Source organism: Peromyscus eremicus, chromosome 1, assembly GCF_949786415.1.
Source record: "Peromyscus eremicus chromosome 1, PerEre_H2_v1, whole genome shotgun sequence".
Taxonomy (NCBI): Eukaryota; Metazoa; Chordata; class Mammalia; order Rodentia; family Cricetidae; genus Peromyscus; species Peromyscus eremicus.
The window spans coordinates 173,194,534-173,222,349 of record NC_081416.1 but is presented as its reverse complement, the minus strand read 5'-3'; the positions used below and the strand labels follow the sequence as shown (position 1 = coordinate 173,222,349).

At 54.3% G+C, this 27,816-nt stretch overlaps 2 protein-coding genes across 2 annotated transcripts in view; one reads left to right on the top strand and one right to left on the bottom strand.

Annotated features, from left to right (window-relative positions):
* The window catches only part of Ccdc8 (coiled-coil domain containing 8), a 50,316-nt gene that overhangs the window by 14,006 nt on the left and 8,494 nt on the right, over positions 1–27,816 (top strand). The window lies entirely within an intron of this gene.
* Positions 100–25,751, bottom strand: Ppp5c (protein phosphatase 5 catalytic subunit). The gene is made up of 13 exons (XM_059281107.1): positions 25,560–25,751; positions 20,245–20,486; positions 12,951–13,098; positions 6,886–7,007; positions 4,270–4,335; positions 3,937–4,035; positions 3,132–3,237; positions 2,599–2,741; positions 2,423–2,510; positions 1,678–1,718; positions 1,408–1,586; positions 712–793; positions 100–619 (listed from the first exon to the last, which is right to left on the bottom strand). Exons 1-13 carry the CDS (start codon positions 25,678–25,680, stop codon positions 557–559), a joined length of 1,500 nt encoding a protein of 499 aa, XP_059137090.1. The 5' UTR covers positions 25,681–25,751; the 3' UTR covers positions 100–556.

Genomic DNA, 27,816 nt, shown 5'->3' with positions numbered 1-27,816 from the left:
GCCATGCCCACCTCACTGGGAAGCATCTGGAACCAAACTGGACCCGCCCGGAGGGGTCTGCGTGCGGTGGACATGTGCTGATGCGGGTCTGAGATGAGGTTTGACTTACAATAATGACTTTATTTTATTTTAACATTTAATTACAGAACATAAAACAGCTGGGGGTGGGCCCCAGCCTCGCCCCATCCTGAGGCTACCAGGAGGAGACCTCCCTGATGACCCTCTTTGGGGTCTTCCTATGGTAGAGCCCTATTGCTTTACCAGGGGAGGAGCCATGCAGATGAGGGGGCAGGACCCCCTCTTGGCCCCACCCCCACCCAGGTCGGCCTTCCTCCGAATGCCCAGGCTGTGCCCTACCCCAGTCAACTCCTCCTTCCGCGGACCAGGAGCCCGTCCTCGGCTGCCCCGCGCTGCCCCCACCCCTCTGCAACCTCAAGGGGAATAAATACAAACTTTACAAAGTAAATGGGGGTCCGACGTTGCCCTGGGGCGGGGCAGCAGGCCGAAGGCGGGGCCGTCCAGCCGGGCAGGCCCTGGCTCACTGCTGTAGACAGCCTCACATCATTCCTAGCTGCAGCAGCGTGTTGGCATATGCCATGGGCTTGACGTTGGGGTGAGGCTGCAGCAGGGGCAGAAGGAGAGGGACAGTCAGAGGACCCGCCCACAGGCAGCCCTGCCCAGGCAGTGCCCTCCCTGCCCCAGGCCACTCACCACTGCTGTGAATTGGTGGAACTGGGGCCGCAGGTCCGAGCCCTGGAGGTGGATGTAGGAGGCTTTGTTTCCCATCTGGTCACTGCAGGGACAGGGGCAGAGGGGCTGTATGGTTGGGGCTAGAGATTAAGAGAAGGTGGGAAACGGGAGGAAGCGGGAGGGGCCTGCAGGGAGGAGAAGGGGGAGATACACTCGCCATAGGCAGAGAAGAACCACACTGAAGAGGGCTGGAGAGGAAGCGTGGAAAGGTGGGGAAGTCTGGAGACCCGACCTCACCACGACCCTAGCCACGGGAGGTGCAGGGGACAGTGACGCGACACCACCAGGATGTTACAGCCCATGCAGCTCCGTGGCCTGGCTTCCCCCACACACAAGGAGGGAGAGAGTGAACTCAGGTAAGAAAGGCCTCGGTCCACGGGGGGAGGACCTAATCGCTGAGGCTGGGGAGCAGCCCGGAGCCCACAGGTGTTCATTACACTAACACATATCCACGCTCAGGTGTCCTTCCTATGGCGAAAGTTTCGAGGAAAGTTAGAGCCAAAACCTGCCACCGTGGCTCATGCGTGAGATCCTACCACTTGAGAGGCTTGCAACAGAAAAGCCCCGAGTTTGATACCCGCCTGGACTAAAGCCACACACACACACAATCCATACAAACCCTGTGGCCTGGGCAAAGGGTGGGAGAGGAAGACGCACCAATAGTTGGGGGCAGAGAAGACGGTGACACAGCGGCCACCATGGGCCACCTCGTAGCCCTCGGACTTGACCTCGTGGCTGCGGATGATGTAGTCCAGCTGGTTCTCCTCCAGGAAGGCCTTGGTGACGTCAGGCCCAAACTGGCAGCTCACGCCCCGCTTGCTGACAGAGCGCCCGTTCTAGGAGGAGCGGAGGACAGGAGACGGGGGGACTGCTGGCCCGGCTCCGCCCCACCACTCAGCCCACGCCCACACAAGACCCCAGGCTCACCTGTGGCTGGGGATCTGACCACAACAGGTCGCACATGGGGCCTGGGGGAGAGGGGGAGAGGCGAGCGTCAAGAGACTTGTCTCCCAGCGTGCACCAGGCAGGCGCCTACCCCACAGCAGGGCTCGGTGCTGGTGGTGGCAGTGGGGTCTGGCAGGGGACATCCCTGTGGCCAGGGCTCAGGGCATGCTCATCAGTTCTGAGCTGGCCCCAGTTTCCCTGATATCTCATTCGATCCATCCTAAGCCTGAAGCTGGATGGAACGTGGATCACCCCAATTCCGAGCAGGCCCTCTTCCTGCCCAAGGCCTCCTGTGGCTCCCCACTGACCCAGGAGCAAAGCCCATGTTCCCACCAAAGGCTGTAGCTCTCAGGATGTGGCCTCTGGCCTTGTGTCCAGCAGGAACCTCTGAGGGCCAGCCCCGTCCACCCCACCCCTTCACTCTCCACTGTCCTCCCTCACTGGTCACACCCTCACCCCTCCTCTGGTGTCATCTCAAATGTCACCACCCTGCAGAACCTATCCCCATCATCTGTGTTCTCAGTGACACAGTCTCTTTTAACAGACGCCTGAATTCTCTTTCGGGGAGGGGAGCAAATGAGTGACAGGTGTGTGTCACGGGCTTGGATGTTCCCTGGCTGGCACGTCCCACTCATTCAGGATGCAGATGGGAGAGTGGGCCCGTGCTTGCCAAGGGCACAAAGTCTGTGTGAGCCCAGGCACTCCTCTGTGCCCGGGGCCCACTCACCTGAGTCTGGTGGCTGCCGATTCCGCTCAATCTTCCGGATATCATCCAGGGTGACGCCATCCTCACTGAACAGGCCTCCATGCATGATCTGGGGGAGTCGCGTGTTTCTGTGAGGCAAGGAGCCCCTCCCCTCACCCTCCTCCCTGTGGGGCGGGCGGGTGGGCCTGCGGCCTCACCAGCACTTTGCCGTTGATGCACTGGGCCAGCGGGAGCCACTCGAACACCTCACTGAAGAGCTCGTACATCTGGGCCGTGTACTTGGCCTTCACCTCGCCCTCGAACCCGTAGATCTGGTTCATGTTGTCTGTCTCGTGGTTACCTGGCCACAACAGGGGGGTTGGAGAGAACCTCAGCCTCCGGGTTACAGTATACACCTACCCAGCAATGCTCAGACACAGACCTGGGGACAAGACGGCACTGCTCAATGATGGCAGGCTGGCACCGAGTTCTCAAATGAGTGCCCACCTTGCTAGGCAGCTTGACCTCTGCGCTAGGTTAGTGCCCAGGGAGGCCGTCACACCTGCTCTCGATGTGAACGACACGAAGGTACCCTCCCCTGTACCTCTGCCTGGCACCTGCCAGCAAAGGGCACAGTGAGGCCCACACCGAGCCGTCTGGCCAGTGTGGCTGCTAGGGCAGGGCACAACCTGTTCAACCTTACTTGATGGCCCCAGGGCAGGGGTGGGGTGGGGTGGGAAACCCTCCTCACCTCGAAGAAGATGAAAATGATCTGGGTACAGGAGCTTGAAGCCGAAGAGGGTGAGGATCACTTCAACGGAGAAGGAGCCGCGGTCCACAAAGTCGCCATTAAAGATCTTGCTTGTTAAGGAAACCACGGTGGGGGAGGCAGACGGGCCAGGAGGCAGTCCTTCCTCCTGTCTCCTTGGTGCCAAGGCTCCCGTCAGTACCTCCAAAGGGGTACACCCCTGGCCTGCCCTTGGACTGACCCCGTCCCCGACGGCACCAAGGACCCACCCACCTCATCGTCTCGGGGAAGCCAACGGCAGGGCCACGGCAGCTAGCTCTTCTCTGAGAGCAGTCCTCCATCCACAGGAGATGGACAGGCCCTTCCTCCCCAGAGTACACAGCCCGGACACCTCCATCACCCATGTCAAACACACGGGTACAGGCTGGTGTGGTGGTGCACGCAGGAATGGGAGGTGGGGAGCTCAAGGGTTCAAGGCCAGCAGAAGCCACACATGACGCCGTCCCTCAGAAAAGCCCCCAACGACAAAACAACATGTGACAAACACCGGGAGGCTGGTTCTGCTCATCTGCTCATCGCCTCCCTGTGAGGAAGACCCTCTCACCCCAGGTACAGATGAGGGAACTAACGCCGCAGACGGGACAGCCTGCTGCAGCGGAAGGGCTGGGCGGACATTGCCCAGGGGTCACCTTGTAGGACAGAAGAACTGGGGCCTGGACCTGCAGGACCGCAGCAGCAGTGAGGACGGCCCTGGCGTTCTCCCCTCCTGGGGTCCCGCCCTCTCCACATGGGGTGGCACCGAGGATACATAGGGGTTGGTCTCTGAGGGTAAACCGTTGAGCTCAAATATGTTGAGGAGGTCATAAAACTGGCCATGGGTGTCTCCGCACACTGTAATCTTCTCTGTCTGGAAGAAAAGAGGCCACCGGAGAGGGAGGGGCCCAGAGAGAGATATGGGGAGGGGGCAGAGGGGAAATGAGGGGAGAGGTCACAACAGACCAAGAAAACATGCACGACACAGGGTAGGGATGTGGCAACGAGGAAGGCAGACAGGTGGGTTTCTGAGGCCCTGAGCTGGGTGACCTACCAGACTGCTCGCCCCCCATGCCCCCCCTCCCCACCCCCCCAGCACAAGGCGCACCTCTTCCAGCGTCGTCTCCACCAGCGTGCTCAGCTTGCAGAGGACCTCTTTCACCTGTACTAGGATCTGCAAGACAGGCAGGCTGTGAGCAGAGCCGGCTGGGCGGCAGCACACGGGGCTGTCCTCTCAAGGCCCTCGAAAAGCCTCAGCTGCCCAGAGCTACTGGCAAGACCCAGACTACTGGGTGCTAGCCAGGGACAGAGGTGGCTCTCAAGAGGTGTTGAGTGGCCCATGTGTCATCTGAACATCATGCTGGGGGCTCGAAAGACGGCTCAGCTCTTAAGAGCCCTGGCAGTTCTTACAGAAGACCAGGGTTTGATTTCCAGCACCACACAGTGGCTTACAGCTGTCCACATCTTCAGTCCCGAAGGATTCAGTGCCCCCTTCTGGCCTCCAGAGGTACTGCACACATGCAGTATACAGATATACACTCGGGCAATTTATAAACATCACCATCATTTCACAAGGATTTGGCTCATCTTTTAATATTCACCAGCATTAGGAAACACAATGGTGGGTTCACAGTATAGGAAACCTTATAAAAGAACCACCCTAAAGCCAGAGCGATGGTTTAGTGTATAAGAGTGCTTGCTTGGCAGGATCTAAGTTCAAATTCCCAGCACATGCATGCATGTGCATATGCGTATGTCTGTAGTTCCAGCACTGAGGGGCAGAGGCAGGCAGATCCCTGGAGCTTGTGGGCTAGCCAGTCCAGATGAACTAGTGGGTTTCCAGGTGAGTAAGACCCTGTTGTCCGTCCCATGTCCCTCCGCGCCACCCCCCCAGGTGTGTATAGGTGTCCTCACGCCTACAAACTCACATGCTTTACATGTAGGTGCATACACACATACACAGAGCTAGCCCGCACACATGTAAACGCATGGTCATAAAGCTCCTTAAAATATAATCCTGGCAGGTTAAGTCTAGTTTAGAGTGTATAGTTTTATTCTTTGTATTTTTCAGACAGGGTCTCACTCACTGTATCTTTCTGGCTGGTCTAGAATTCCCTATGTAGACCAGGCTGGTCTTGAACTCAGAGATGCATCTGCCTCCGCCTCCTGAGTGCTGGAATTAAATGTGTGTACCACCATGCCTTGCATAGCCTGGGGTATATATTAAGACCCCTTCCATAACCTTCAACACACTTTGGGGAACCCCAGGAGAAATGAAAACACTACAACACTTGTCAATGTTCCTTTCACACACTGAACACGACCCTGAGAAAAGTCAAGTGTGTTTATCAGTGTTTCAGGTTTTATGTTAATACATTAGTGAATACTTAGTGTCTCCTCAGGGTCATCACAGTCCTGTAAGGGATGTCCTTGTTTGAGGGTACAGGTTATGTTGGTTGCAACCGATTTTCAAATGGCTTTGTTAAAAGCAAGCGATGGAGAGGTCCCACACTTGTGAGAAGTATGTGGCTGTTAACTGCTCATCTTTTAACTTCCATGTACATTTAACAATTAAAAAACAAAACAACAACAAAAAACAAACAAAAAACAAAACAAAAAAAACTTGGGGCGAAAGAGAAAGTGTCATTAAAACAAAACAAGACACTGGAGATGGCCGGCCACTCAGGAAGCTGCAAAGGACTGTTCTTGTCACCCTAAGAACAAGAACAAGCCAAGCAGCCAATACTACATTCAAAAAGAAAACCAACAAATCCACCCAAAAGCCACCTGCAAAAATCCCGAAGGAATCACACCACAGACAGTGACAACACAGTCCCCCTGTGGAGCAGTGGGGTCACAGCTGAGCAGGCTGGTGGCTCCTGTCCGGGCTAAGCACCGGGGGAAGGCAGTGACCACTGGCGGGCTGTGACTCCATCACAGGAGAGGTGGCATGTGTGGCTAGTCCTGACACAAAAATGACTTCTACTGGGGGCTGGAGAGATGGCTCAGTGGTTAAGAGCACTAGCTGCTCTTCCAGAGGACCTGAGTTCAAATCTCAGCACCCACATGGTGGCTCACAACCATCTACAGTGGGATCTGATGCCCTCCTCTGGCATAAAGTCATGCAGACAGAGCACTCATATACATAAAATAAATAAATCTTAAAAAAAAAAAAAAAAAAAGAGGAATGACTTCTGTCATCCAAGACCTCTTCCAACCACGCATGTCCTCTCTTACTCAAGCCCCCGACTTGGGCCAGCCATGCTCTTCAAGAATTCCTCTTTCTAGGCTGGAGAGATGGCTCAGATGTTAAGAGCACTGGCTGCTCTTCCTGAGGTCCTGAGTTCAATTCCCAGCAACCACATGGTGGCTCACAACTATGTATAATGAGAGCTGACACCCTCTTCTGGTGTGTAGGCATACATGCAGGCAGAACACTGTATAATATATAAATATAAATATAGTAAATAAGTAAATATTAAAAAAAATTCCTCTTTCTGATGCCTTCCTGAAGGTCTCACTTTTGAGCCTGAGGAGTCTTCTGAACTCTGTACTACCCGACACCCACAAAGTGCTGTGGTACGGATGAGGACATGTGGGAACCCTCAGCATGGTGCCCAGCACACAGCCAAGGAAGTGGCAGCCTTTGTGATCACTCTCCTCACTCTGTTCAGAGCCAGGCCCACTCCCGGTCTCAGGTGTGTGGCACGGGCGGGTATGTTACCTGGTAGGCACATTTCCGGTGCAGTTTCTTCTGCTCCTTGTACCACTGCATGAGCTCTTTCATGAAAGTGATTGTCACTTTGCCGTCCTCAAGCTTGGGCCCGCTGTATTCATCTTCAATGGCTGGTGTATGGACAAGGGGATTAATTAGTGGCTTCAGCCATGGAGGGGCAGGAAGGGAGACCTGGCCCAGAGGGATGGGGAGAGGAGATGAGGCCATGAAGACTCCCATGATGCTGAGGTGCTCCTGGGTCTTAGGTCAGCCCACAGCTCCTACAATCCCTGGACTCTGGCTAGTTCTAAGCAGTGGCTTCCTCCTTTGGCACCTGTCCTCTGGAGAGCTGTTTCCTTGCCCTTTGCCTCTGCCCCACATTCTGAACGAGTGGCTAAGAGGATGATTGCCAAGTAATCTCCTCAGATTCAGAGCACATGGTGACCTTCAGGTGACACCAGAACTCGGGCTACTCCTCCTAGTCCTGTGCATCAGCAACACACAGCAGGGGGACTGCTAGGCTGAACTGCAGCGGTTCCCCATCAAAGGGATGGTGGGCACCATGGTTCCAGGAAGTCAAGGTCCACTGTCAAGATACTCTGGCCAGAAAAGATGACTATACACCCACTGAATGATGAAGACCCTGACAGGGTGTGTCTAGGAGGGAGGCAGACATGCTAGCTCCTGTCACGTCCTCAGGAGGCAGGTCCTCAGATATAGCTGGTATCCCCACCAACTCCTGGCTCCCAGGCTTCTCAGCGGTGAGCAGATGGACTTGAGTCTGGAGGCCAATGGCTAGTGGTCTAACCCAGTGTCTAAGTCTGTCAAGACTCTGAGGCAAAGGCAGGGACCTGGGAGCTCCTAGAGTCTAGGAACTCAACGGAACCCAGGGAAGTTGCTAGAGGGTGACTCACATGTCCATGTGCTTTCTCTCTGCAGCTCTTCCTCCATAGACTGTCTAACAGACTGGTAAGCACCCTTCTGGGTTCTGTGAGTCATTCAACAAACTAATGAAACCCCAAGAGCAGACTGTGGGAGGCCCGATTCACACCCAGTGGGTCAGAGGCATGGTCAAAATCAATCTGGGACTCAGAACAAGCAACACCGTGGAGGTGGCAGGTTCCACATAAGCACCATGGTATATACACACGTACTCAGAACAACATGATAATCAATGAATGTTTTTCAAAAGGGTGTGTGTGTGGGAGGGAGCTTGGGGCTGCACCTCAGTTTGTCAGAACTGTTTTGAATCAGAGCAATCTGCAGATGGTACCCACTACAGATTGGAGGCCTGGTTACCGGTGTAGAAATCTGCATATGGTCTTGGTGACCAGGCGTCTGTGCCGACTGCCGATATACTGTCAGCACTAGTATTTATTACAAGTGGGATTTGCTAGGACGGCCCTGGCTCGCAGAAATGTGGTCTGGAAGGAAGAGGATAAGAGAGGAGAGGAAGGAGTATGACTTCTGGGTGACGACATGGTCACCCACTGTACAGGGCCACAGCTGTGCTGTGCTCTCACTAAGAAAATGTGATCCGCTCAATTTCTTGGCCAAAGCTTTCTAAGATGGCTAAAACTGCAGCAGAGAGTGTCAGGTCCGATGCTGGCCTGAGACCAACTTCAGACTCCAGCAGCATCCGGGGAAAAGTCACATAGAGACGACAAATAGCACCTGCAGGACCTCTGGTCACCAGAGGTGAAAGAAAGGGCCTGGTGTGAAGGAGTTGTCTGTGACTCCATTATCAACCTCCCAAGGAGTCTTCCTGCAGTGGGTTCTGAGGGACCGAATGCAGGGCCCTGGCTTTGGCTCAGAACGCTGCAGAGCAGAGGACACACCGGCTATGTGACGATTAGTATTAGTTGTCAACCTGACGGAGACTAGAATCACTGGAGATGGGCTGCTGGGCATGTCTACAGGGGGATTACCTTGATTGTATTAACTGAGGTGCGAAGACCTGCCCACTGTGGGTGGCACCAGTCCCTGGCTGGGATCCTGGATCGTGTAAGGGAAAGGAGCTGAGCAGCCGTGGCTCTATACATCCATTTCTCTGCTTCCTCATTGTGAGAGCAATATGATCAGCTGCTTCAAGCTCCTTGGCTTCCCTGCCATGGACTGTACCCTTAAACTGTGAGCCAAACCCCCTTTTCCCTTACATCACTCTCATCAAGGTATTTTATCATAGCAACAGGAAAAGAAACTAAGATAGACTTTTATGGAACAGCCCGCCTGGTGGGCCGACCAGAAGCTACTGCAATGTCTGCTCACCTTGAATGGCGGTGCTTGCCTCCCCCATCAGTGCTGAGTGAAAGGTCACTACAGAAGAGCAGCTGATTTGTTTCTTGTGCAAGCCATATGGGGCTGGTGTAAGCAAGGACCCTCCCTGCCCATGGAACTTTACAAAACCAGTTCACAAGTTCTGCTAGATTTGGGGTCCCCACTTCCTCTTACAGTTCCGAGAGATGCTACTAAAAACATCAAGCCATAAACAAGAACATGGAGAAGAAGGAAGAGTTCATCTTAGGAAGGGAGAAGTACTTAGAGTTATTAAAAAAAATAAGACAAGGCCAGATGTGCTGGTGCATGCATGTAATCCTAAATCTTTGAATGCTGAGGCAGGAGGATTGTGAACTGAGGGCTTTTCTAGATTCAGTGAGAAAAGATGGATAAAGAAAATGGATAAAGAACAGGAGAGACTGGCAAGACGTCTCAGCAGGTAAAGGCTCTTGCCACCACACCTGATGACCTGAGTTTGATTCCCGGGACCCACACAGTGGAGGGAATTAGAGCTGCTTCTTCCCAGATGTTCTCTGACTTCCACCCACATGCGTGCACCCTCACACACATGCACGCACACAAATAAAAACCAAGAGAAAAAAGCTCTAACTACAACGTGTCCATCACAGCTGGGAAGGGGCAAGGGAGTCCCTGTAGAGTCCAAACATTAAGAGGGTCCACAAAAATCTGCTCTACTTGCTCTTGTTTGGAAATGTTTAACATTTCTTTTTTTTTTTTGGTTTTTCGAGACAGGGTTTCTCCGTGTAGCTTTGCGCCTTTCCTGGAACTCACTTGGTAGCCCAGGCTGGCCTCGAACTCACAGAGATCCGCCTGGCTCTGCCTCCCGAGTGCTGGGATTAAAGGCGTGTGCCACCACCGCCCGGCAATGTTTAACATTTCTAAGACAAAGATTATGGTGAGAAATCCGGTCTGACATAGTCTGGAGCAGCAGACATATTAATAACAATAAAAGTTAACAAGAACCAAGATCTGAAAAAATGAAGATACAGAGTAGGTGTCTTGGCTCAATGCCACCACCTTATACCCCACCCCCTATACCCCACCCCCGGGACTGCAAGCAGCAGATCAAAGGGTGAGAGGGCGGGCGATGAAGAGAAATCCTGACACCCTGGACGTGGGAGCCACACGCACTGTGGTCCTAAAGAATGTGAAAGGTGGAGTTAGAGGTGGCTCAGCAGTTACGAGCACTTGTTGCTCTTGCAGAGGCCCCAGGTTCAATTCCAAGCACCCACATGGTAACTCCAGGCCCAGAGGATCCAATACGCTCTGAAGGCACCAGGCACACAGTAGTACAGATGTACATGTAGGCCAAACACCCACACACATGGAAATAAGACAAGTAAGACTTCGCAAGTTGACAGGACTGTGAGCTGGAGTGTTAACAGGTGTGCTAAAGGTTCACAGGGGCTGGTGTGTCTGAACACACTTCCGGTGATATACACACCCCTTCCACCTGACTGTATTATGGGAGTTCCTGCAGATTTCTGCTGCGGTTTGAGGTTGGCATCTAGCTTAGATCTGCCTTTTGTGACTGCTACCTTTTGTCTCTGGTACCTTCTGTTTGAAGTCTTATCTGAGAGTTTCCTAGTGGTTCAAAGCCTATGAGAAACTTGGTTGGGGGAGGATCCGACAAACTGGGATGTCTTTTAACTCAGAATCTGCATTTGGCATTGTCCCTCTGGGGGGCTTAGATAAGAGGTTTTGGTGTATGATTGACTTGCTAAAGGTATGAAATGTATAACAATAAAAGGGCCCTTTGCTAAGCTACAGTGAGTCAGTCCATGAGAGGCTGATCCCTTTGCAGCTGGAAAGGTTAAAATTTTCATCCCTAGAGTGCCTCTGTAGACCCGCGTGAACCCACACCCGATATACAGCAGGGTCGTACCGTGTATCGATCTCACTAGGCAACATCTTCCCTGTTAAACAGACGTGTGGAGTCCACACGCTGGCAGGAATAAGTGCACATGTGAAGTGGGAACTGGGCATGCTACCCAAGCCACTCAAGCCCACGCCACGTGCAGTAGGGATGGGAGGGCTAGTCTGGGCACAGCCTTGACTGGGGCTTACAGCAAAAACTCTAGGCCAGAGAAATTCAATGTGAGGGCTTTCTCTACTTTGCTGTGAGATACTGAATGGGGCTGTCCTCGTGCTGCAGGGTATAACCTGAGAACCCACAACTTCTAGGTGAGTCACTCCAGGGACGGCAGTGCTCACAAGCATCACACAAGGCGGCACTACCTGGGAAGGGAGGGAGGGGCCCTCAGGAGCAGGGGGCCTCTCCTTCAGGCTGACTCTGAGAAGCTGGTATTTACCAACATTTGGACAGTGCCTAGTAATAGCTTGCAATGGACTTAGAAGGTGCTAGGTATATGCATGGCCACCCCAAAGTGAAAGGACAACCTTCCACTTTAAGCAGGGGAAGAGCTCTGCTCGGTGGTGAAGCAGTACAATGAAGCGGCCGGTGTTGAGGCCCATGTCTATACCTGTGCTGACATACACTCAGGCAGGAAGGCAGTGTAGCCTGGCCGGGTAAAGGGGTGTGTTTGGAGCACGGACCCAAGGAGGCTGGAGGGGCTCACTGAAGCAGGAACGGTCGATACCCATCAGTAGTTTCCAGACATCCCCAGTACTCATGCTAGAAGGCCCCCTGATCCAGGAAATAAGTGGACACGGGAGCTGCAGCCCCGCAGAGATGCCTGAGCCTAGATGTGTCCATCAGGTACAGCTCGACTGCTGTAGCTATGGGACAGAGTCCTGGGGAGAGCACCCTGAACAGCTGGTGAGCTGGGGTGACGCCGGGGGCCTCAGGGGGCTACAAACGGGTCGTGACAAGACTTGACACTGACACTGTCTCCAGAGAGTACTCGAAAAACCAGAGGACAACGCACAGCCGTGGGTGACAGTCTGTCACACAGACAAAGGGACAGTATAGATCATAACATCTAACCCCTGGAGGGAGACGTGTTCCTCAGAGCCAGCTCACCAGAGAAGTGGAACAGGTGCCCAAAGGACTGGCTGGCTAAGGGGAGGGGAGATATGGGCATGGTGACTCACCCTCGTAACCCCAGCACTTGGGAAGTTGAGGCAGGAGAATTATCATGAGTTTGAGGCCAGCCTGGACTAGAGTGAGATCCTTTACGTCCCTGCCCCCCCCCCCCAAGTCTGGACTCAAACTCCTGAGAAAAACTAAAAGGAGCGCGTGACTGGGGCGAGAGGGTGCTGTGAGCACATGGCTCTTGTCAAGAGAGGACGACGCCACACGGCCCCACTGTTTTTTCCTATTCTCTTCCCCCATCTCGGCTCTCCTTCTCTGCTCTCCACCCTGAAGACTGTCACAGAGTACTGGAGCTGTGGGGATTCTTAGGCATGGCACTACCCGTGGTTTTAAACATTATGCCTGAATTCCTCGGGACCCAATGGGAGCAGACGGTGTCCACACCCCCCATCAGGCAAAGCCAAGGGGGACATTGACTAAGGCCACATCACCCACAAGACACGTGGTGGAAATGGACCAACACCTGCTCGGCACCATGGACCCCGAGTCCTAACTGGAGGGAATGGACTAGAGCAAGACGTCTATTAGGCTGTGACAAAAGTCCTGAGCCACTCCAAGCTTAATCAAGGGTTCCCACTCTTATGAGCAAGATGGAGAGGGCCAAGGAAGACAGTCAGCAGCTGTAGGTGACACCTACATTCCCAAATGTCCCCCGAAACCCTGCCTTTACCACCAAGTGTGGCAGGGATGAGTGTGAGGGGGTGTGGAGAGGCCCACTCACTCATGCTTTCGATGTCCAGAGAGTCCACGACAGAACGCCTGTGCTCGTCGCCCGCAATGGCCCGCTCAAAGGCCTTCTGCTTCACAATCTTGCTGCACTCCTGGTACTTCATCTTGGCATCCTTGTCATTAGGCTTCACCTTCACCACCTGGCCAGGAAGAAGAAGTGAAGAGGCGTCACACTCTGGAGGGCCAGTCACTCACCCAGGTAAGCCACCAGGGTCACTGCAACAGCCCTGGGCTGAAGAAAGGCCAGTCAGACCACCTAGGGGCCACCACGTGCTAGCAGGGCAACCCTGGAGCTGTCACTCAGGACTCCTCTCACATCCCCACACAAGCGTGCTGAACCACCCCACAGGGTGGCTTCAGAGACAGGGTATTAGTCCATGCAAGTGCCCTCACTAAACAACTCTGACCCTGTTATAACCAAACAGGGGCCCAGCTGGGCACACAGGTTCCAGGCTCCCAGCGCAGCCAGTGGGGGAGGCAGCCTGGACTCCTAGCTCCTTAATGTCCCTTAGAATAAAGTGGGGTCTGCTGAAAGGACCGAGGAGGGACTGAGGTCCTTGGCACACAGGAGGTGGGTACTGTGTGCAGGTGGCAGTCAGCTGCTTGCTTCCCTGGGGCTTTATGGGTGACTGAGGCTCCAACTGCCGTTTCCTGTGGCAACGGGATAGGAGAGCTAGCTCAAGTCCCATCTTAACCAGATGATATGCTGTAGGTACGCTGGTCTCAGTTTCCTCTCTGGGAGGGGACACTGGTAATAGCATCAACTCAGAGAGAGCTGTAAGAATGAATGAGGGAGCACTTTTTTTTAAAAAAAAAGTTTTTGTTTTTTATTTTGAAGACAAGATCTCCTGTAGCCCAAATTGATCTTAAACTTTTATTTACTATGTATATAATGTTCTGCCTGCATGTCTGCCTGAACACCAGAAGAGGGCACCAGATCTCATTACAGATGGTTGTGAGCCACCATGTGGTTGCTGGGACTTGAACTCAGGACCTCTGGAAGTGCAGTCAGTGCTCTTAACCTCCGAGCCATCTCTCCAGCCACAAGGGAGCACTTTTAAAAATCTGACAGTCAGCTGTGAGCAGGCAGCTTTGGGCCACAGCAGTAAAAGGAGCCTGCCTGCACGCCACTCTGTCCTGCTACCTGCAAACCTGGATCCCAGTTGCTTAGAAGACAGAGCTGGGCCTGGTGGTGCATGTCTGCAATCTCAGCACTTAGGAGGTAGAAGCAAGATGACTGTTAACAACAGGCTAGCCTGGGCTACAGAGTGAGACCCTGGGCAACAGGCTTCAACTCTGAGCCTTAGCTTGGCTACCGTAACTGGAACTGGACCCAGTCTGACCTGCTGTTGTTTAGCAGTTTCCTCTGAGACTGAAACATTCCATCCCACAGGGAAGCTCTTTAAGCAGACAAGTAAACTACTCAAAATGGCTTCAGGAAGTCCCTGAAACTGATCAGATTCACTAGGCCCCTCCCTGCCAGAGTAAGCAATAAAGACTGCTAAGAGAAGCCAAGCTAAAAGAAAGAATCTAAGACCAGACCAGCTGCCTAGAAGAAAACAGAAACCAGCCAAGGTGTCTGCAAGAGGTTTAGACCAACTGAGGCACCCGGGCAGGATACTCTCCAACCTGCTGAGTTGTCTGCAGGCTGTGCAGTGTGCTCCAGGTTTCCAGCTGTGAACTGTCACTCATGCTGGGGTGGGCTTTGGTGACGCAACTGTCTGAGTCATTCCTGCTTCTGTAAGTAACCCCTTACCCATACTCCCATTAAGTAACCCCGCTAAAACTCACTGGCTCACCAAGTTGGACTTTGGTGGTATGGTCTGTAGTGGGATCCCTATCTGGGGTAAGTAGACATGAGTGTGGCATCTACCCCCCAAAAGTTTTGTCATACACCTGCTGACCTACACAGCCATCCTAAGACTGGGCCCTCTACAGCTTCTGTGCTATTAGACAGAGAAGGAAGTCCCAGGGCTGGTCCTCAGAATGCTCCCCCCAGCCCCAAAGCTGGATGGCCGAGTGAGTCAGAGCCCTGGCAAAGACAACCGCTACTCCCTGCAGGTGCTTGGCCAGCAGCAGCAGGCGGGGCAGGCCTAGGCTGCGCCACCTGCCAGTCAGCCCCACTGGGGTGTGGGTGTGGCGGCAAGCTTGAGGGCTGCCAGCTTTAGGCAGCCCTTGGAGCCCTTCCCAGGGATAGGAGGAGTGGCCAGCTCCCTCTACTCCCCAGAATAAAGTCCACATGCTCCAAGCCTGGCCCTTAGGCCCACCCTCTCTTTCTCTGTAGCCCAGTACTGCCTCTCATGGGTCCCCAGTATGCCACCCTCCTGTAGCTCAGGACTTTTGGTCATGCTGCCCTTGTCAGCATACTTCATTTCTAATTCCAACCTCCTTCCTGCTCCTCTCTCTCATGAAGCCTCCAGGTTGGGGATAATGTCCTCCCCACTTGAAGTGGCACTGGGGGGACAGAGCTGTGTCCTCAGCAGAACATGAATGCCTCCTCAAGAACAAAGGGTAGCAAACATGTCCTTGGAACCAGACCCGTCTTCAGGTGGGCTGCAGTTTAAGGAGGAAAATGGAGCTGGGTGCTGCCACTGTGGCGAGCAACCCTGCTCACAGCATCCTCTGTACCACTCTATGGGGTAGACAGTGCAAACTCCACTAGACAGAGTGGTACAGTTATTAACCCAAAGAGCCAGGGTTCTATGCACTCCTGGATTAGTTTACAAAGCCCAGGCTCCTGAATGCTACCACCCATGTGAGGCAGAGAGGTAACAGTTCTCCAGACTCTGGATTCTGGCCTTCCAGGACACATGTCCTGCTCACTCAAGACCCCCAGTTTCTAGAAGGAGGGAGTGGTGCTAACACCCTCAGAAGGCTGGCGTGAGACTTTACTGCCAGGCCCATCCCTGGCCAAGCAGCAGCAAGCACTCAGTTCCCAGCCTGCTATGCTGGTTGCAGGGATTGCTAGGTCTGGCTGACAGAGAGACAGCCCCGTGGAGCTCCTCTCCTGAGGAAGGGTACAATTCCACACTACAAGGCTTTTCAGGGCCTGAGACCCACTGCATCAGAACTTAGTGCCAGCACCAGACATTTCATTTCTTTCTCTTTTTTCAGACAGAGTCTCACTATGCAGCCCAGGCAGGCCTTGAACTCAGAGATTTGCTAGCCTCTAACTCCTGTTTCCCAAGTTCTGGGATTAAAGGCATGCATCACCATACCTGGCCTGTGGACATGTCTTTAAAAAGTGGCATCTGAGCCAGGCAGTTGTGGCGCATGCCTTTAATCCCAGCAATTGGGAGGCAGAGGCAAGAGGATCTCTGTGAGTTCGAGGCCAGCCTGGGCTACAGAGGGAGTTCTAGACAACCCTGTCTCGAAAAACAAAACAGCATCTGAAGCCAAGTGCAGTAATGTGGCCAATATTCCAGTGATTCTGGAAGCCCAGGCAGGAGGATGGCTTGATTCTAGGAGTTCAAGGACAGCCTGAGTTACGTAGCAAGACTCTCTCAAAAGACAAAAACAAGCAACAACCAAAGATTCTATGTGGACTGCATCTGTGGCAGTGTTCTGTGATATTTCTATGGTTTCAAACAGACCCCGCACTGGGGGAAACTGGGATCTGTGCAAGGTGCATGTGATCAACAACACTTTCGAAGAAATGAGAGGTCTTCAGGGGCTGAAGGTTCTGCTCTGTGGCACAGGGCTTGATATCTGTGAGATAATTAGAATTAGATGAGGTTGTGAGGCTAGGTCCCCTTGATAGGATTAGAGACCTTATAAAAACAGAAGGAATAGAATGGAAGCATGGCTAAGTGGTGAGCCCCTGCCTAGAATCCCCCAGTGAGGGTCTGGGGATGTGGCTCAGCTGTATAGTGCTTGTACAGCCCCAAGTTTTGTCCTCAGCACTGAAAACAATACAGTAACAACAAATGGCATTGTCAGCTGTCGGGGTTCACTGGTAGTCACTATAAACCCTGGGACACGTGTTTGGGAACTCGGACTCACTGGAATTGCAGAGGCCATTCAGGGCACATACCCTCCACCCTGACACCCACAGCAGACCCAAGGCAGTTCCACTATTACCACATGGCTCTGCTGGCAACAAGGCCTGTAGTCCCCCTACCTTGGAGCAATCCACACCATCAGAGATTCAGTCACTCAGGCCTGCTATGGATACCAAGCAAAGTGCCCACATTTAATCAGAACTGAGTCTAAGGGATATACCAGCAAGAGGAACCAACAAAGGGCATTATGGTTCATCTGCAGGGCATAGACAATGAGATTTGGCCCAGAGGGGCCAGATGGTGCATCACACAGCAGAGAAAAGCCAGGCTTCTGGCAGGTAGCCCATCAGGGACAGCCTTCCACACAGCACACCCTTTCTCTAGTGAGTCGATCTACCACAACACATCTGGCGCCCCGTGATGAAGCAGGCAGGAATACCACCAGTGCTCACTGCCCCGGGGCCAGCATGGTGCCAGGGACCTGCACGTATGCCTTGGTTAGGAGCCCGGTTCTGGGGACAGGCCACCACCTTCTAGGACTCCTGTGAGACTGCAGGAGTGACCTGTTTCCTCACCTATAAATCAGGGACAACAGTGGTCCCGCTGTGCAGGGGACCATGGTGAAGAAATGACTTTCACGGCATGAAGGTGGTCCGCATGTGAGTGCTGAGCTATAGATCAACTCTGACTGTCCCTGTTTCTTTTGTATCACTCTATCAGGGGTATCAAAATGTATTTACGAAACACATCATAAACCAAACAAACCCCACAGGACCCTTAGACAGGGCGGAGAGTTTAGGAAGACCCTCCCCACCCAGGTCTGGCCTAGGCCTGCATGGCTGAGTGTGTTCTAAGTGTATAGGAAAGAACACAGTGATACCAACTGAGATGTGACCCAGGAAGGGGTGGGCCCATGTGGAAAGGGAGACTGACTACTACGAGTCCAAGGTGTGCCCCCCAAGTGGGAGAGCAAACAGAGACTCACCTAGGTCCCTGTGCCCTTGCAATGTTCTAGCACCAGCATAAACCAGGGGCCACAGGCCCACTTCACCATGGGCTGGCTAGGAGGAAACCCGGAAGACATGACATGAGCCCACTCGCTCAGCCCTCACAATGACACTGCCAACGCAGGCCTATGTGTTCCCTGGTTACAGGTGAGGCCCAAGGCATCTGAAGTCACACACCTCGGTCTGCGCTGAGCTGGCCACCAACCTCGACACCCCTATCTCGGAGGCTGTGCCTTCACATTCTGCTGCAGTGGCTGCAGACCTGACTCTAGCCCACAGGAAGAAACATGCTGGAAGCAGTGGACAGCACCTATGCTCATGCACGTAAACAAACTGCCTTTTCTTCTGCTGGAGATGGGTGCTGACCAGACAGTGCTCCTGACTCACAGACCCACTCAGATTCAACTACGGAGCTGGGTTCCAGTCTCAGCTGTCACTCCTTCCAGGTGACCTAGAGAGGGGCGTCTCCTTTCTATACAAGAGGTAAATTCACACATGCACAATGCTCACAGCTGTACTGAGCCCTCCATGTGCATACTGAGGCTCAAACAGGCTGAGAGGCAGTATCATGGGTTCTTTTGCTCCAACCAAGGCCACACAGTTCCTGATCCAGAGGCCAGGGCCTGGTCATGTCCTCCGTGAACTCCAGCATCTTCTAGGAGGAAGTTTTGGGCTGGGAGCTGCCATCAGCCCAGCCTCTCAGGCTTGGAAGGTAAGGATCCCAGGCTCCTGCTGGGGTTTCACAGGGCTGATAATCTAGGTGCTGGCTGTGGCTCCAGCTCCAGCTGGTTCTGCAACCGGCTATGGACTTCCCTCCTCACTGTGGCCTCCACAAAGCCTGGAGTCCGGCTCAGATGCAGCGTACCCACCATCTCCTAGCCTCACGGAGAATGCAGAGGTAGATGCCAACCTTGGGAGCACTCTCAGAAGAACCTATTCCTTACTCCCAGTAAAGATGTTCTGTGAGCCCAGAATGGCAGAGACCCTGCACCTGGTCCTGTTCTCCGGTGGGGATGCTGCCTGTCCTTGGTTATTCATTCATTACCTGGCCCTCTGGCCCCAGTGACCTTTATTCACCACTGTACCAGAGCCCCAGCTGTTCAGGAGGGGGCCATGGCTCTTGTTACTGTATTCCAGACTAGGACATCAAGGGACAAGGGTAGGGACTGGGTACCAAGCTTACAAGGACCATGCTTTGCTTCCCACCCTCATGGTTATCATTCCGTCCCCATCACATTTTTGCCCTTTGCTAAGTGTCCCTTGACCTTGGCCTAAGCCTTTACTTGGTTTGATCCTAGGCCAGGCTGAGTGACCAGCTCCCTCCTGCTGCAGCCATGGCCCCACAGCCCTCTTGGGGCCCTGTGCACATGACAGAAAGGGTCCACAGTGAAGGGCTACCTACAGCAAGGTAAGCAGTGACCCATTCTGCACTCAGAGCCCCTGAGCAGGGAGCTGTCTGGAGGAGGAGAGATGCAGTCAAGAGCGACACTGCTCCAGTCCCAACACTGGCACTCAGCAGTCGGGGCACAGACTGCTCACCTGTATGACAGGGGCAATCTCCTTCCCTTCTCCAGGTGGCCACACTGACTCAGCCAGTCTCTGTGAAGGGCATAGAGCACACCTGTCCCAAATGGATGCTCTGGCAGTCCCTCCTATTGTCATCAAGACTGTCAGAGCACATCACTGGTAGGCAGTAGTGGATGAGGAACTGTCCTCTAGGTCCCTCTCTCATTTCCACAGGGGAACATGTCCTTGGAGGCTGTCCCTCTGCTCTACTTTCTTGGAAGCACGACTCCTCTGTTCCTGCAGTCACTTTCCTTGCCTGGTCAGGGACATGGGGCTCCCACCTGCCACACAATCTCAAGCTGTCAAAGGTCTGTGCAGCCCTTGCTAATAACTGCTGCCATTACTAATCACCGTCGCTAATAACGGCCACAGTAGTCACAAGGCTGAGCTATTATTGACCACAGACTATGGGCCTGCACTGCTCCAACCACGCACACAGCAGAAACTCTGCCGCGGCCACCCGAGGCTGGGCCTGTTCTCAACACAGAGGAGCACAGGAAGGCAGAAAAGCCAGGTGACTTGCCCAGGGTCACAGAGTGCATGACAGTTGAGAGGTGGAGTGGAACTGGCTAGAGGCCCCATGGCCATTCTCTGGGGGAGCCCTTGTATAGAGGAGACACAGAACAGCTCCTCCCCACCCCTGGTAACCCCCCCCCCCCCATCCACCTGGCTAGGGTGCCGGGAGCTGGCCCATGCCCGAGGCCCGGCTCACCGTCTCGTAGTCACGTAGGGCAGCTCGGAACTTGCCCAGTGCCATGTTGCTGGCCGCCCGGCGGTAGTAGCCTTTGATGTACTTCTTGTCAAGCTCGATGGCCCGAGTGGCATCGCCCAGTGCATAGCCGTAGCACTCGGTGCGCAGGTAGGCCAGGCTGCGGTTGCCATAGTAGATGGCATTGTTGGGGTTCAACTCGATGGCCTGACTGTAGAACTTGATGGCGTTCTCGTAGTCCTTGGCTGTGGAGGAGAAGGAGGCATGAAGCCCTATTGCCACAGGCAGGAATCCACCCTAAGCTGGTGGTCCTTGTTACGAAAGGGAAGACTGGGGCTCAGATGGGATCTGTCCCTTCTTCCTGTCCCAGATGTCTGACCACAGGCCAGGTCTTGAGGCTCAGGCCACAGACTGCAGAACTTGAATCAATCCCACACACCAGCCTAGTAAGGGCCAGGCTGAGTGCTACTTCCTTCAGGGCTCCAGGAGGCTTCCCCCAAGTCTCCCCATGATCAGCAGGACATGTCAGGGAGTGCCAGCGCTGCGGCCCGAGCCAGGCAGACTGAGACTGCCGAGCCTGTGGCTGTCCAGATGCCCACGGCCAGCAGACAAGTCCAGAGACGGAGAGAGCGGGAGGATAAGGGGAGGAAGCTCCTCAGGCTGCAAGGAAAAGGTGCAGCAGGTGCGGAGGCCCAAGACCAGCTGGTGCAGCGGGCAGGAGCTGGGGGAGGGCAGGACACTACAGCAGCAGGGCTCTAAGTGTGTGGGGACAAGGGTCACTCCTCGTCAAGGGCAAACGGTCAGACTTCATGTGAACTAAGTCACAGCAGGGGCCCTGAGCTCTCCATCAACCTGTGGGATCCTCTTGTCTCACAGCATAAGCACCATCTGGCACTCACCTGACACAAGCCACAGGCCTAGTTCAAGGTCAGAGTCCCAATCGGTACTGGCAGAGGTAGGCCTGACCCCTCCTCCCGAGGGTTCATTAAACAAACAGCAAGACCGAGGTCTCGAGCTGCAGACCTGGCTGGCCAGGCTGGGGGACCGGAATGTGCCAGAGGCCACACAGCTCCCTAGGACACATGAACCTTCAAGGAACTCGAGGGAGTAAGCCACATTAGCCATCTCCAGATGAGGGCTGCTCAAGTTCAGAGAAGGAAAGCCTGTGCTTGAGTCACGTGACAAGTGGCAGATGGGAATTGTGAGGCAGGCAGGAACGGCAATGCCTCCATCCTCCCCCCATGTGCCCTGGTGGAAGCCTGGCACAGCACCCACAATGGGAAGGTGCCTGGCTCTGCTCTGTTTAGGCTGGGCGGACTTGGACAACTTAAACACCCTCTCTGCACTTGAGTTCACTGCTCTCAGAGAACTCAGTGACTTTTATGTTCTGCTTGCTGAGCCCACACACTGTGGGGAAGGTGTCTGTCTCCTTCCAGGAGCTCCTGCCTTATCTGGGGACACAGGCCAGCCCTCCAGGGACTGCTGGTGTATCAAGGAGAGAGATCTGACCCCAGACAACAGTGACAAAGTGCTCAGGGCTCAGACAGCCTAAGGGCCCATGGAAGCCTGGGGGAGAAATCTAAGTGGGAAGTAGTAGAGGAGCCTCCATGAATGGGGAAGGAAGCGACTGGCCAAGGGAGGAGAGAGGAAGGGAAGAAGGAAGGAAGGCAGGCAGGCTGAGACCAGAGGCGGAACGGCTGGTCCTAGGGGTGCAGCTCAGTAGTCCTTCCTGGACTTCCACCACAGGCCCAAATGTCCCCTCTCAGGAAGCTCCCCTCGGGTCTGGGTGAGGCACCCCTTGCCCCAGGTTTCCCTGCCTGCCCCAGTTATGCCACTCTGGTGTCTCCCGGGCCTGTGAGCCCCAAGACAGCAGGACCTAGAACTTCCCAGAAGCCACCAAGACAGGAAGATGCGGAGGGCAGCACGGCTTAGAGGACCCCTCCCTGGAATGTCAGTGCCTTTGAGGGCTTCCCTGGGGTCCTGGCCGGGCTCCAGAGGTTGCTGGTTAGTACTCAGTTGGTGAGGTGGGGCTGCTTCAAGTGGCAGAGGGCGTGCAGTCTGACACCTGGCGGTGCAGATTCCTAACTCAGAGTGCAGACAGAGGGCCGCTGGCTGGAGCCTCAGCCCCACAGACCACTTGTCTGCACCTGGAACCAGGCTGGGCTTGGCTTCACACACCGCCAAATGGAGGCGGGAAGGAAGAGTCCAGGGGACAGGAGCCCCCCCTGGAAGGCTTCTGGCAGCTGTCACACTCCAGCCTGAGACCATTCCCCAACTGCAGCAGTAGGACCCTCTAGGTACAGTGAGGGTCAACTGCTTATCTGCGTTCACAGAGGAGTGCCCTGAACCATGATGCAGTATTTCCCCCCTCAACCCTCAGACCACGAAGACCCCTGGGTGAGCAGAGCACAGCCTCCTTCCTCAGGGAGAAGGCAAAGAGCAGAGGCCTGCTTCCCTTGGACTCAGACTGAGCTGGGGACCTTTACAGCAGGGCTGGGGGTGGGCCTTCTGAGTCCCTGAGACCCCCTCCTCCACAGAGTACCCCTTTCTCCCCATTGAGGCCAGATGACAAGGAGAGTTGAGCACGTGGAGAGGAAGGGGATATCCGCCTTCTGCTCACGCACTCTGACCTTGGGGAAGAAGTTTCATTCTGAGTCGGCTTCCTCTATAAACCGCCACCCCCGCGCCCCAGGCGAGGTTCGGCTCAGGAGTACCTGGCCACCGCAGGGGTGCAGTGAACGCCAGCTGCAATTATTCTTTTTATTGGTATTCTTGTAGTCTGAGCCTGGGGTTCTGTGCTTGCCACTGCCTGCCCCCAGCAGTGGGAGGCCTGGACCAGGAAGGGTGCTCCTCCAAGCCAGCTCCAGGCCAGGCCCCTCTGGCTGCCAGCCCAGCCCTAGGTTTCTGAGAGCCTGCATCTCAGGACCTGGAGGTGGGGGTGGGGGTGAAAGGTCCCTCCTCATGGCTAACCCCTTCCCTCACTTGTCCTCAGCAGCAGCCCAGTTTCTGGTTGCTCCTTTCAGGACCCAGTGAAGGACAGCCAGGAGGTCCAACCATTACATAGCTGGGTCTGGTCACCTGGTGCTGGCAGCCACCAGCCTTCAAAGCCCTGCAAGCTGGGCACGCTGTCCAGATAGCATCTCACACCCATTAACTCTCCTCCCATTCTAGCAGCCCCACCCCACACTAAACTCTGCCCTCCCCCGCAGAGTCCTAGTCTGCTCTAGCCTCTCTCTACCTTGGCCTCCGGCTTCCTGGCCCGTCTTTAGAAGGCCCAGATCTAAGCAGCTTCAGTTCTCCAGAGCTGAAAGCTCAAGCCCCGTCCCGTGGCCTGCTGTCTGCAGTTTCACCAACTCTTCTAACCACCTCCACCCCAGCCCCACTCACCTTTGCGCCTTGGCCAACTGCTACCCTCCCCCTCTCCAGGCCGCCGGCCTCATTTCCTCCCCCAGCCTGGTCAGAGGCTCCACCCCCTCACCTGTCCACCCTTCCAACCTCCTCTCTGCAGCCTGGCCTTTGACTCCACAACAGGGAGGACCAGTACCCGTACCCAGAACCAACTGGACCGCTCTTTACACCTCTCCTTGTTACCCTGAGGATGACATCTGTAAACCCACCTGGCCTCTCAGGCCCACTCACTGCTCCCACTTCAACTTTCTCCCACTTCGTTTTATTTTGTTTAAGACAGTCTCGCTATGCAGTCCAGGCCGTCACTGAACTCACAATTCTCCTGCCTCAGCCTCCCCAGAGCTGGGAAGACAGGCATGCACCACAATGTCTGGACTTAGCCCCATGGGGGCTCACCTTTCCCTAGGATTCTAGATCCTTCTCACCCTCCCCCTACCTCCTGCAGATCTGTTTCCCCGGGTCTGTATCTCTTCTGGGCCATATCTGAAATGGCATTCCTAGGGACCCCACCACTCCCTCCTGCCAAGCCCCCCCCCCCTTTCTCCACTCCCCTTAGGAACTGAGACACCTGCCCCGTGGGTGCCTCGCTTGCATTCACCCCTCAGGGTCTTCTGGGCCAGCTTTATGTTCACTACTGCTCTGTCAACATCACCTCCTCAGACCGCTGCTGGTCAACGCCTGAGGCTATGGCTTTCTTTCTGGAAGAACCTTCCTCTCTTAGCCTGCGGCCCCTTTCCTGGTTTCCTTTCATCTCACTTTGCCTCAGCAGCTCCTTTCCCGATTTACACATGAAAATTCCATTCTAGGTTCTCTCGAGATCCCACTGGCGAGTGATTTCATCCATCCCAGGGCACCTCCAGCCATAGGCTGGGCACACCCAAGATTTTCTCCAGTCCAGACTGGCCCACTGACCTACTCAATGTCTCTTTTTGGACAGCTGAGGAAACCCAAACTAGTCTTTGCAATGACCTCAGAGATTCTGCCTGACCTGGCGCCCCTTATCCTAATGTCATCTTGTACTGGTCTTCCCTTCCCACACCCGGCTTGCTCAAGCTCCAACTAAGTCAGTCTGTTTTCATTCATTCTCCACCCCCAGGGTCTTTGCGTTAGGTCAACTGACCCACGTGTAAAAGCCTTTCTCCAGGCATTCCTTGACCCCACTATCTATAAAGCCGACTAACTTGCATTCCCTACTTGGTCACCTTGATCACAAGTTGGCAACTATTGGTTCTGCTTGAATCCAAGTCATGTGTCTCATTCACTGGTACAGCCTCAGAGCTAAGCACAGACGGTGGTACATGACAGTTAATACAAATGCACTAAAGGAATGAATGAATGGACACATGTTCCCACATCTCACTCTTAACCCAAGATCACGCTCTTCTTTCCCGCTCCACCCCTACCCCCTATTCCTTTCCTCGAATCACCCCAAATCGCCTTCCAATCTAATCTGTTTGCATCCCCACAATTCCCTTCTCTATTGGGCCCTTCCCTCCTCACAGTCGGTCCTGCTCACCTCAGGTCTCCCCGCTCGGCAGCGCCATCACTGCCCTCAACACATGTCACTATTTGGTAGCGCCCCCTTCAGGTCTGACCTCCACCTAGCACGTCTGTCCAGGTCTCACATTTGGCAGCATTCACACGTCGGTCCCCCCCGCTCGTCCCCTGTCGTTTAGCGGAGCCTGCCTCAGTCTCCCCAGTGAGCGGCTTCTGCTCCGTACTCCACTTCGCAGTAGCTCTCCCCAGTCTGGCGTCCAGCCCGGGCCTCCTCCTCGCGCCGGGTTACTCCATAGTGCCTGCCCGGCGCCCAGGCTACCGCTCCGCGTTGCCATGGTTCCCCGCGGGGCCTGGCACCCCCACGGCCTGGGCCGCTGTCCGCCCTCCCTCACCCCCGTCCCGGCCGGACGCACCTTTGAAGTAGTCGTTGGCCTGCGTCTTGAGCTCCTCTGCCCGCTTCAGAGTGCCATCGGCCGGGGGTTCGTCTCGGGGGTGCTCAGCACACTCCGTCCGCTCGCCCTCCGCCATCGCCATGCCGCAAAGCGACCCCCACCCTGGCAACGGCCGCTCGCGGCACCAGGCCGAACCGTCGCGAAGGAGCGCCGAGTGACCGCCGCCGCTGCCGCACAAGTGTCGTAAAGCGCGGGCCCCACAGGCTCGCCTGCCGCGCCTGCGCGGCGCTCCCCCCCTCCCGCCCCCTCCGCCCGCCGTAGAGCGCCCGGAGGACCAGGTGACCAGAGGGTATCCAGACGCCCCTCGTAGAAGGAGCCAATCAGAAAGAGGAGAGAGGGAGTGCTGGGGGTCTGGGGGTGGCCCGGAGGGCGCCTGCTCCCAAAGTTAGAGAGTTCTGAGGAAGCTGAAGTTTCTTGGGTCTTAGAGAGTCGGGATTCCTTTAGGCTTGGTGATTGGGTTGCGATGCCCCCGGCGGGTGGAGCTGCTTTTGTGCAGCACCCTGCCCAACCGGGAACCTGCTCCAGAGTTGGGTGCTGCCCGTTACTCTTGTGACCTTGAACAAGTCTTCCTCCTGTCGCCCCAATGACCCTTCTGGAAAATGCTTAGTTCCTCAAGGAAACCAAATAAAGCCTGAACCTTGGCAAATCAGTTTTTCTGGATTATTAACAGGGCATCCTGATTTTTCAAGTCTTGAGCAAGTATCAATTGTATCTTGTTTGTTCTAGGTTCAGCAGAATTTTTTTTTTTTAAATAATTTTTTATTTTTGTGAGACGGGGTCTCACTATGTAGTCCTGGCTGGCCTGGAACTTGCTAGTAGACCAGGCTGGCCTGGAACTCAACAGGGATCAACCTGCCTATGCCTCCCAAGTATTGGGATTAAAGGCTTTCAGCATCATGTCAGGCCCCAGCAAAATCTTTTAAAGGGCCAGAGATGTAGCCCATGTGGTCGAGTACTTGTCTAGCATGCTCCAGGCTTGCGTTCCATCCCCAGCGCCACATAACACCAGGCTGAAAGATGCACCTCTGTAATCTGAACACTTGGTAGGTGGAGGCCTGAGGATCGGAATTTCAAGGCCAGACTGGGATACATGAGACACTGCCACAAACACAACCAACCACACCAACGTAATCTCTTAAATGACACTCGGGTTGCTGTCTGCGTTTCTCTTGCCTGGATCACAGCATCAGCCTCCTCTGGTGCTTACTTGCGTCCCTCCTCCCTCCTCCGGTTTACCTTCCATATGGCAGTCAGAGGCATCTTGCTGGAACACTGTAAGGCTGGCACCCGCCCCAGCCTTCCGTGGCTCCCCAGCTCTCTTAGGAGAAAATCTAAACCCTTTCTGATGAGAAGCCGTGACTAGTCTGGCCTCTGGCAACATCTCCAGACAGCACTGCTCCCTTTAGAACCCCACCTAAGGCAGTGTATCTTCCTACTCTAGCTTCTTTAACTCCTTCTCAGGCTACACTCTGTAAGTGCTTTTAAGGCTTTGTATCAGCTTGACCCCACCTCCATCCCTGACCACAACCAACAATCACCCTGGAAAGTAGGAATTGGTATCATGTCCATTTTACATGCAAAGACACTGAGGTTCACAGGACTCAATATACTCCTGAAAAGTCTCACTGAAAGTCAGAATCTGAATCTAATTCCTGGGCACTAGGTTCCTATTTGACTGCCTCTGTCAGTGCCGGTGGAATCATGTAAGATAGTGAATTTTCTTTTTCCTTTTTTTTTTTTTTTTTTTTTTTCCCTTCGAGGCAGTATTTGTTCTAATACATTTGAATCCAGCTCAGACTTTTCCTGAGACTATATGACCTTGGGCAAGGCATCACCCTTTCTATTATTTCCTCTCTAAAGAGGAGATAGTCATGGTGCCCAAATATAAATGCAGAGGAGGTTTAAGATAAGCCTGGCCTGGTGGCTTACACTTGCAGTCCCAGCATTTGAGAGGCGGAGGGAGAAGGATTACCATGAGTTTGAGGCCAGCTTGAGCCATTTAGTGAGTTCCAGGTCAGCCTGGGTAATAGAGTCAGACCCTGTTTTAGTCTCTCTCTCTCGTTTTTTTTTTCCCCAGCTAGAAAACTCCAACCAAACAAAAAGTTCATATGAGTTACAGTGTTTGAATGGGAGGCGAACGGAAGGATGCTCCATATTGAGTGCCGTACAGGTAGTCTGAGTGTGACAGGGTGAATAAAGCTGGGATGAGGGGACTTTC